Source organism: Triticum dicoccoides, chromosome 4B (genome assembly GCF_002162155.2).
Source record: "Triticum dicoccoides isolate Atlit2015 ecotype Zavitan chromosome 4B, WEW_v2.0, whole genome shotgun sequence".
Classification (NCBI taxonomy): Eukaryota; Viridiplantae; Streptophyta; class Magnoliopsida; order Poales; family Poaceae; genus Triticum; species Triticum dicoccoides.
In genome coordinates, this window is record NC_041387.1 from 172,118,806 (window position 1) to 172,129,232 (window position 10,427).

The 10,427-nt window shown below is 47.3% G+C and overlaps 2 protein-coding genes across 3 annotated transcripts in view; one reads left to right on the forward strand and one right to left on the reverse strand.

Moving 5' to 3' along the window:
* The first annotated feature begins 7,013 nt into the window (after nucleotides 1-7,013).
* LOC119295624 (ubiquitin-like protein 5) lies at nucleotides 7,014-8,603 on the forward strand. 2 transcript variants are annotated; one of them, XM_037574063.1, is made up of 2 exons: nucleotides 7,014-7,387; nucleotides 8,317-8,603. In XM_037574063.1, the coding sequence occupies exon 1, from the start codon at nucleotides 7,148-7,150 to the stop codon at nucleotides 7,367-7,369; it is 222 nt and encodes a 73-aa protein (XP_037429960.1). In that variant the 5' UTR covers nucleotides 7,014-7,147; the 3' UTR covers nucleotides 7,370-7,387; nucleotides 8,317-8,603. The 2 variants fall into 2 exon arrangements, with proteins under 2 accessions (XP_037429960.1, XP_037429959.1); XM_037574062.1 differs by having other exon boundaries at nucleotides 7,015-7,387; nucleotides 8,312-8,603.
* A 648-nt stretch (nucleotides 8,604-9,251) lies between these two features.
* Nucleotides 9,252-10,427, reverse strand: part of LOC119295626 (structure-specific endonuclease subunit slx1-like) — a 3,495-nt gene continuing 2,319 nt past the window's right edge. Inside the window, exon 3 of the mRNA XM_037574064.1 lies at nucleotides 9,252-9,743. Coding sequence (XP_037429961.1) covers nucleotides 9,580-9,743 — 164 coding nt within the window. The 3' untranslated portion in view covers nucleotides 9,252-9,579. The remainder of the gene's footprint in view (nucleotides 9,744-10,427) is intronic.

Genomic DNA, 10,427 nt, shown 5'->3' on the forward strand with positions numbered 1-10,427 from the left:
TCGGCTCAGACGTCACCCCGGACATGAGCTGGTTCTCGGGCAATCAAACATTGATTGATTGTCGATCTACGTTTATTCAACTACTTGTCTTTTGATCAGAGCCTCTGCTTCTGATCCCTCGAATTGGAAATCATAATTTGTTTGTATTCAAGCTTTGAAGTTATCCAGATATATCTATAATCTGATCTCCTTGCATTGTTTCTTCTTCTGGTTGGGAACTGATGCTCACATTAGATCCCTTGTGGACCACCACATCCTTTGTTGGATCATTATCCGACAGTGCCCCTCATATTTAATCACCTTGTGAGTTATTCCCCGATACATAATGCCTTTGGTAAATTGTATCCTCTCCTTTGGTCAACCATGCTCTACCTTTGAGCTTATGTTAGTTACTCTTTAAGTTTGTGGTATATGTTCCTAAGATACCCCGATGGGTTGAGTCTATGCCTTCCTTAATCTGTGAGAACCAGAAGAGTTTTCACAAGTGTTGGGGATATAACTATTAGGTATGACCCGCCCAGGAGGGGCCGGGTTATACCTATGAGTATTCTTGAAGCCCAAGACCGAGGTTGAAGGTGGCGGCTCAGTAAGGGCCCAAAACCCAGAGGCGATTTAAGGCCTGTAGTGATAAACCGCCATATATGTGTGACTTGTGTTGTAAGGCAAGAAATATTAAGAGATCGAGCCGGACACTGTTTATCAGCCGGCCAGGACTCTGTAGAGCCGCTGGGCATCGGCCTATGTATATAAAGCGACGACCTAGCGGCGGTTCAGGGCAAGTAACATCAACTCGAGAGCTAGGTGCCTAGGTCAAGCGATTTGCTCCCTGGTTATCGAGACATAAGCAATCCCACTCAAAACTGGACCGTACGCTTTTACCTTCATCGTAAGGGGCCGAACCAGTATAAACCTCGTGTCCTTTGTCCCGATTAACCCCTTCAAGCTTCATAGCTGCGATGGCTCCACGACTAAGTCCTATCACTAGGACATCTGTCGTGACAATGCCACGACAGTTGGCGCCCACCATGGGGCTAGCGCACGGTGGATTTGAGTTCTTGAAGGGCAGCTTCGAAGGGCTCAAGTGATACGCTGTGGGTCGGATGACCAAGAGTCATCGCGGCAGGCTCTACATCGATGACGCAGGCTGGGGCCCCGAGGCCGGCTCAATTGAGTATGGGTACCGGGTCCCCTTCGGCAGGATTCACGTCTTCATCGGCAATATCGGCGAGCCGGGACTTGAGCTGGAAAACTGCACCGACCTTATCGAAATAGCTCAGCGCGCGAAACCCGCACGGGCTCCGCCTGCTGTGAAGCACGCCTTCGTGGGATGCCTCCATGAAGGGCCCTCTGAAGGATCTGCATCTGGCGATGAGACGGCCATCTACTCTGATGGCGGGTCATCCACAGGTGAGATAGATTCGTTGTATCAACTGCAAGAGGACGGGCTTGGGGGCTGTTCCGATGGCAGCAGTATTCCGGATTGCTTCGAGCCGCCGACCGGGTTGGAATCTACATGGCCGGTACACAACCCATCCAAGACTCTACAACTGCGGCAGCCATGACCGCCGGGGCAACAGCAGCCGGGGCAGGAGGCCATGTGCGCTCGCCGGCTCAGGTGCTGATGGATCTTACAAATAATCTGACCACTATGTTAATCGTCGTGGTCAACCCAGTGGACCAAGATCGTCATGATGAGGAGGTGGCACAGTTAAAATTGGATATGGCGCAGGCTAAGGAAGATCTGACAGCGGAAGATGTCAGGATAACGGCGGAGCGGGCACCTCTGGATGTTCGGGCTAAGCAGATCCAGGCACAGACTTTCCGGCTCACGCAAAATCAGAACGCGTCTAATGAGGTCATGAGGAGAAGGTATCAGAAGACTCAGTCTCGGCTCCCCCCGGTTTATGACACTCGAAACCTCTTTTCCACGCCACGAGCAGGGCCCAGTAACCCGCCGTGGCTCTCCCCGCGTACAGGTAACCCGCCGTGGCTCTCTCCACGTGCAGGAGCGGACCGTGTTGCAACACCCAAGGACGGCGCGCCGGTTCAACTGCAGGTGATGGGACCTCCCCGCGTAAACACGGCGCCACCTCAGTATGTACTAACACCCCTGGGTCACTATTGTAACCCGTTGGAGAACATGATAGCGGCAGCAGCACGATTGGCGGCTATCCCAATTGATGGTGACTCTCCGGCGGCGGTTGAAACCCGTCGGGTCAGAGAACTTCTTCAGACGGCCTTAGCACAGCAGGAGGCATACTCATACAGCCGGGACAGGGTCCACTCGACCCCTCGTCCAAGCCGAAGCCCGAGTTACAGCAGGCACAGGGATTCAGTGGCCGTTTCAAGTAACGTCAGGCGCCGTGACCAGCCAGGTGGACATAACCCGGCGCGCCATGAGGCCTTTAACTTGGTAGATCAAGACAGAATACGTCAAGAGGCTGAGCGAGCGGCTAAGCAGGCAGCTAAGCAGGCGGCCCAGTTGACGACTTACCAGCCGTATCCGGCTTATCCGATGACTACTGTCGAGGCAGGTGTAGCCACCCGGACCGGAGGAGTCCCATGTCTAGTGCCGGCTCTACGTAACGAGCGTTTGCCCAAAGATTTTAAGGGACCTAGGAAGGTGCCGAATTACAGGCCAACTTACAGCCCGTGGCATGGATTGAAAGTTACGAGGTGTGCGGAGGATATAGCTACGGCTCAGGAGCTACGGATGATTCCCATCACTTGGCCTTTTGCTACTTGGGGGCTTGATATGGTGGGACCCTTTAAACGTTCCCGGGACAAGAAGACCCACCTGTTGGTGGCAGTTGATAAATTCACCAAGTGGGTTGAAGCGGAGCCTGTTAGCAACTGTGATGCAGCTACGGCGGTTCAATTTCTCAAAAAGATTATTTTCCGTTTTGGCTACCCACACAGCATTATCACGGATAATGGTACTAACCTCTCCAAAGGTGAGATGGAGGATTTCTGTCAGAGAGAGCACATCCGGCTTGACCTAGCATCTGTGGCGCACCCTCAATCTAACGGTCAAGCAGAGTGAGCTCATCAAGAAACCTTAAAGGGTCTTAAACCCCGGCTCATGATTCCCTTGAAGCGGACACCGGGTTGTTTGGTGGAAGAATTACCTTCTGTGTTGTGGAGCATCAACACCACCCCCAATCGATCAACAGGATACACGCCTTTCTTTATGGTCTACGGGGCAGAGGCGGTTCTCCCAAGTGATATACGTCATGATTCGCCCCGGGTTGCTAATTACGTTGAAGCGGACAACGAGCAAGCCCTCCAAGAGGCACTGGATTTGCTAGATGAGAAGCGGAATATGGCTTTGGCACGCTCGGCGGTTTATCAACAAGACCTGCGGCATTATCACAGCCGCCGGGTTAGGACAAGAGCCTTTCAAGAAGGTGACTTGGTGCTCCGGCTTATCCAGGATCAGACCGGCATACACAAATTATCCCCGCCTTGGGAAGGACCCTTTGTGGTCAGCAAGAATCTGCACAACGGATCATACTACCTCATTGACGTTCGAGATAACTCACGCAAATCTGAGGAGGAGACCCGGCGGCCCTGGAACATAGCTCTCCTCCGGCCTTACTACACTTGAGCCACAGGCTCTTTTTTATGTACATATTTTGACAATGTATATATTATCATCAATAAATAAATCGGCACCCTTGCTTTAAAGCGGGGCCTCTGCTGTTTTTTCTCAAATATTCTTTGAGCTACATGGGGGCTTCAGCTGACAAAGCAGAGTACTACCCGTTAAACCTGCTATCACGCCACAAAGCTTGGGAGTTTCACACCCAAAGGGCCAAAGAGAGTTTAGATGCTATGCACAACTCAAACATAGGCACCTAATGAGCACAGCTCATCACGTTACTTGGGGGCTCCTTTGTCCAATACCAAGAAGTCTGAATGGACCCTTGTAGCTGGGTATCGACCCACGGCTTGGAAGCCTGGTACATTTACCTAAAACCCCGGGTTAACCTGCCTTCATCAAGTAAGACACTCCTATCCAGGTCATCCTGGCATGGCCCTCCGAACGTTTGACAGTTACTCTCCTTGAGACCCTGCACTTGTCAAAGTTAAAACGGTGATTGGTTAGTTGGAGGTCCATCTTAAAAGGCTTTGTTAAATGGTTCAACTCAGTGGCCTGGCAGCCCCCAAAAAGCCTCGACTACACGGTTTTAATTTGAGTTTTGGCTGCATTTTATGCTAAACCGATTTTTCTTGGTTTGCTCAGTCATCTTCTTTGCCCAGTATTCCTTAAACCGGCTTGGTTTGCAACTACACGTTGACAGACCTTCATTTTAAACTGGAGTTTCTTAACCCGGCTTGGCGTTGACTTCCTGGCAACAGCCCGGATCATTTGGCGTGAATCATCACCCGGTATGACTTAATCTACGACATCAGAAAATGATGGAGATACAAATAATTCAGATTTGGGTTTTTTCACCCTTATCGCAATTCAAGTTGGCCAGCCAACTAACTAGGGATCTTATATTACCGGTATGTATAATTTCATATTTTTATGATTTGATTATCAATCCGGCCTATTTTGGGCATTATGACCCGTCCGGCGGTAAACCGCCAGGACCCTTTGTCTTTTTATGAATACAGGAATTGCATATTATGATACTTGGAACAAAATTGACATTGATATGGCGGATCCACGCAAAATATCTCTTGCACGATGGCAGCAGATCATCATAAGTTTTTTGCTATCCTATTACACGGCACTCCAAGGCCCAAAGTACATTTTCTATGCATGTCTGATAGCTGCTAAAAATGGAATTGGAAGGGAAAAAAGGGCACTCTAATCTCCATGTTTTTCCCTCGAAGTTAGGTCAGTCTACACCTTAGCAACACAAATTCAGATCTGCTAGTATTGTTGTAGACATGTACGCAGCTGAAACACTGGGCAGTGTTCCAGGAATCTGTACAATAATGTCAAAGGGAAGGTAATTTAAGATGGCATCCAATTAGTTCAGTAGTGCTGAAAAATCTAATTAGTTCATGAAGACAACAGAACTTTAAAGATAAGTACATGTATAGTTCAACATTAAGATGAGCAAGTGGAAACAAACTGGCACTTCGAACTGAATATTAACAGGGACAAAACTCTGACTGAACTTGTTCAACTTTTTTAGCAATTCCATGAATGCAGAACCAGGGCAACATTGTTCAAACAGTTTTGGTTAAAACATTTTTTTTCAAACAGTCAATATTTTCAGCTTGTAAATCCCCAAAAATTCTCCCAAAAAAACATAATAAGTAAACATGAACATGCTCTTACTTGTGGTTCCAAAATCAAGAAATAAAGATTAGGAGCGTATTGGCCGCGTCTCTGTCGGGCATCGTGGCCTCGTATTGGATATCTTTGCTTCTGTACTTTCAATCTGCCGGGTGTCCAAGCACTTACTGGATGTCGTTTGTGTGTGTATTTGAGCATCTAAAAAAATAAGTCAATGGTCCATCATTTTTAAAGGAGAAGAAAAATTATTCTAACGAAGAACATCAGCACATAATTCAACTCGATGTCAACTCCACATGTCCTGGACACCAAATCCATTTTAAGTACACATAATTAAAAGCTGCAAATAGTTCTGTAGTTCTGCTAAAAAGCAAGTTGGAAACTATTATTAGCGAAATATTTCAGCACCTACTCAATGTTTATATCCAAAATTGAAGTATCTAGTTTGTTAGACAAAAAAAATATGCAAGCAACATGATGAACAACTCTCCATAACTTAATTTTCCTAGATACATTGGACTATACAACATGTTCACTTTTGAAAAGAAATTACACCAGGCCTGAATGCCTACACCAAAGAAAAACTTGAAAAACTTGAAGTTCAACTCCTCATAAGCATAACATCAAACATGTTGTGGGCGTAATATCCAGAGCAGAGGGGCACACATATTTGGGAAGAATGCAGTTGCCGATCCATGAGAGAGAGATAGAGACAAAGAGAAAGAGATAGATCCTGATGGAGAGGAGCAGCAACATCAGCCCGTGACCATCACTACAGGGAGAGAGATGAGATGCAGCTCCTGTGATTCAAGGCGATTGTGTAGGAGGCAATGGGCAGGGGGAGGCAAAGTGGTGCGTGGCTGTGGTGGAAAGCCTACCGACGTAGGCAGGCGGGACGAAGAGCTGGGCAGGTCGCTCCGCACGGCGGCGGCCGACGAGCAGGTGCTGAAGCGGGTGGCGGTGCTGAATGGATGGGAGCAGGTGGCGTATTGGAGGACGGGGTCACGGTTTTTTCTTTTCTTTTTGGACCGACCTGCCTAAACTGGAGCTCGGACTGGCCGCACCCATGGCAGTTTGCCATGGCTGCCGGCACCGCTCGCCGGACCACCGAGTTAGGAGACGCGCGAGTGGACAACTAGGTGAGACGTGGCCGCGCGTGAGCAGTGCATCGGGAGGAGCAGGTGGTCTGCGGCGCGGCGAGGGGAGCTCGGGGCAATGGAGGACGATGAGGGGAGGGGGATGAAGAGGGCGGGCCTGAGCAGGCAACGGAGACATTGACGGTGCTCGGGGCGGAGTAGCACCCGACGGCGAGCGGCCATGCGGCCTGAAATTGGGGATCGTGGGTGGCCGGTTGGGATAGGCGATGGCATCTGAAGAACAGGAAAACGAAGCGGCACGCTAACTTACGGATAACGGTGACCAGGATTGCGGGTTTATTTCCATAAAACTCAAAGGGGTTTCTGTAAATTTGTTAACGGTGAATCCGAAGACCCAATCCATGCTTTATTATTAGGATAGGATTAGGATTAGGAAGAGATATGTCACCATTGTACATGCCCTAATGTGCCATGTGAAGGAAGGAAACAAATTGTTCTGAACGCTTTTCGCCGGTCGATAGTAGTAATATAATCGGACGGTTTTATCAAAGAAGGCTGCAGGGCGTCAGCGGTGACGTGTGCTGATCAGGACGCCGAGACCAGGTGGCGTACGGCTGCGTGGAATCTACGCCGTCTATTTCCCTCTGGACGAACAGAAAAGACAAGGACGGCTCCCTCCTGCGACCAAACCACCGCCCCCGATTCTCAATTGAAAAGCACAAGGGCGCTGCAGCTCTCGCCGGGGCTAGGGTTTGGTCGGTCGATCGATCAATCGACGCGAGCGGGAGGGAAGATGATCGAGGTGGTGCTCAACGACCGCCTGGGGAAGAAGGTGCGCGTCAAGTGCAACGAGGACGACACCATCGGCGACCTCAAGAAGCTCGTGGCGGCGCAGACCGGGACCAGGGCCGAGAAGATCCGCATCCAGAAGTGGTACACCATCTACAAGGACCACATCACCCTTGGCGACTACGAGATCCACGACGGCATGGGCCTCGAGCTCTACTACAACTAGCCTCATCACCCCGGCCATGTATATTATTATTCCCGTCGCCTTTGACACATGATTCCTTTTTATTTCTATGTGAACATGGTTCTCCTTCTGTTGTCGGGATGAGAATCTCAAATTAAGCGTCTATTAGCGCTATGCCAAACATGAAGACGCCTGTTTTCTGTTCAATTTTCAGTTTGTATGCAAAGTCAGAATTCTTGAACCATGGTCATATGTTGACCTGAAGTGCAATGAACTAGAAATTGTGGGTTTCTGTTTTACCGTGAGTTATAGTTTTCAGATGGTGGTGCTAGATTGGTCGATTTAGTTGATGAGGTTTATCCCCTTGTTGATTCTTGTAGTGTTAGCAAAAACACCAGGGATTGCTTAGGAGAACTTTTCTTAATGGCTTTTCTTTGCTACTTGTTCGTTGGTAGGTTCTAGCTCCTCAACAATTGGAGAACTCGATTGATTTATTAATGGATGGGAATATTTTACCATAGCAAGATAACTTTGATTTGATTGATTATGTAATCTACAGCTGTAACATTGGTATGATTCAACTAGTACTCCTTCTGTTCCTAAATATAAGACGTTCTGGCTATATTTGGGAACAGAGGTAGTAGAAAGTAACTAAACAGACGGTTTGTTTGGTCATGAAAACTGAATTTATTTGCCTATTTACCGAGTGATGCATCTGAAGGAGAATAATTAAAAAAGTTGACCATCAAATGCTTCATGCTCGAACTTGATAATTCATTTACAGCAGCACCTCCCTTGATTTTGCTGATATGGCACTGCTCTGCTCTGTGTTTGCAAAGAACAGAATTAAAATCTTCCATGCAAGTACATGTTGAAATTATGCTCTGTTTTGCCTTTTGTGTTTAGTCTGACGAAGACAAAGCTGATTTTGCAAATTGAATTTACATGCCTATTTCACTGCCACTAATCATTGCTCCATTGCAGTGCAGGTTTGTCACCTATCTTTGCCTGCGATGATAGCTTTGGTTGCATTCCAGTCCCAGTGTCTTCAGAGCTCAATGTGTGGGCAGAACTCCAGCGAGCTACTATTTAAGTAGTGCATTATTGTACCCATGATGATTATTGACAGCCTGAACATGTTTTCCCTATGATCAACCTGCAAATCTAGTGTGCTGTTACTGTGAAGTTTATAAATAACATAAACTGTGTTACCTGGGGTTGTGATAATGGCAGTGTTACACCATGTTGTTATGTTAAAGACATTTGCCCTGCTTAATTTGCACTGTGAACGGCTTTTGTTTTCTCCTTGGTTTGAAACATGAACTTTCTTTGAGGGGTTAGCTAGGCTGTACAAATGAAAAAAAAATCCATCTAGGCTTTAGGCAGTCGTCTACTGGAATGCTCTATCCTGCTCAAAATAGTCTGTAATGGAGTTTTTGGTATTTGGATATGTTCTGTTATTCTCAAAATTTGTACGCTATTAGACTGCAACAGTGCAACTGTTCTTTTATGTAGTTTGTGGGTATATTCTCAAAAAAAATCGGACGGAGGGCCTTTTTATCCATTTTAATGATAAGTATTTTTGGACGGAGGGAGTATAATTTATGTGGACAGCCCATTTAATCCCACATAATTATGTGGGAAGATGCGGCAGTATGTGGGACGCTCGCAGTTGTCCCACTTGCAGGCTGAATTGGTTTCCTAGTCAGATAACACAGGCGCACGTTGCGGCTCTCCGTATCAAAATAAGACGTTTTTGTAGGCTAGTACAGAGGTAACAAAAGTTAGGTAAGTGTTTTCATACAATGAACATGCTCAAATTTCATAGTCCTTTTGCTTGCAAAATAAGTGAACTAGAAAAATGCTGAAAGAGACGCAAATAAGTACTCATAAGACTGGAGTATATCTCAGCATAACAACGCAAGAGATAAAAGTGGAGTATATCTCAGCATAACAACGCAAGGGATCAATCATCATACAATAATACTACATCTTACACCACTCTTATCCATCCCAGGCTAAACAATGACAAAAATTGCAGTCACCAGCTCACTCGATTCAGATGACTTCTTATTTAGCAAATACAATTGCCAGCATGATCATTTCGCTATGTATGCTCATTTGAGCTGCAAGACATGGGATCCTTCTTTGTACAAAACTATGGAAGCAGAAAAGCCTCGCCAACTTCACAAGTAAATGGGTAAATTTCTTGCATAGTGAAATGTGTACATACAACAATTGGAGAAACGACGTCAGCTTGAGTGCCAATTGATGTTGAGGTGGTTGCAATCCAGAAAGGTTTTTACTCTGCTCAATGCCACTTCCCGGTGCTGCAACACTGCGTTCAAGCCAGGCTCACTCCTCTTCCGTGTCATCTTCTTGGAGATGTTCTTCCATTTCGATTCAAACTCACATGCTGAAAAAAAATTTGGTACATAGAACATCTTGCTCAGTTTAAACTTGAGGATGGAATCGGTCGTTTTCTTTTGCTATAAGAATTGCATATGCTCTTGCAAGGATATATATTATGAAGTACTCCTTCTGTGTCCAAAAGTGTCAATGGACTAAAAATATCGAATTTGTTGACCGCGTTAACATTTCTCTAATGTCAAGAGAGGGAAAGAAGCCAAAAACTAATGGCGTAGATCTACACCAAACAATGAATTAATCAGCAAACCGCCATAAGAGCATCTTCAATAGACGGTCCATATGTAAAAATACCTAACTTTTGGATCTTCGAGAGCAGAAAACGCTGCCCCAACAGACGGTCCATATGTAAAATAAATTGGACCACCGCCTCCGAAGATGTAAAATTGAAAACTTCGTGATGCAAATTTACATCACGAGATACAAGTGATGTAAAACTGCGGCCGCCCACCAAACGACCAACCGCCACTTCATTCCCTTTCCGCCTCGCGACCGCGCGCCCGCTCCTCGCCCGCTGCAGCTCCCCACTCGGCCGCTGCGCCGCCGTAGATCAGCCCCCCGCCTAGGCCGTCGCCTGCCGCCGCGCCGCCCCATCGCGTCCGCCTCCGCTTCGGCCGCCTCCGCCTCACCACGACCCCGGCCGCCTCCGCCTCCGCCCCGCTCCGTTCGCCTC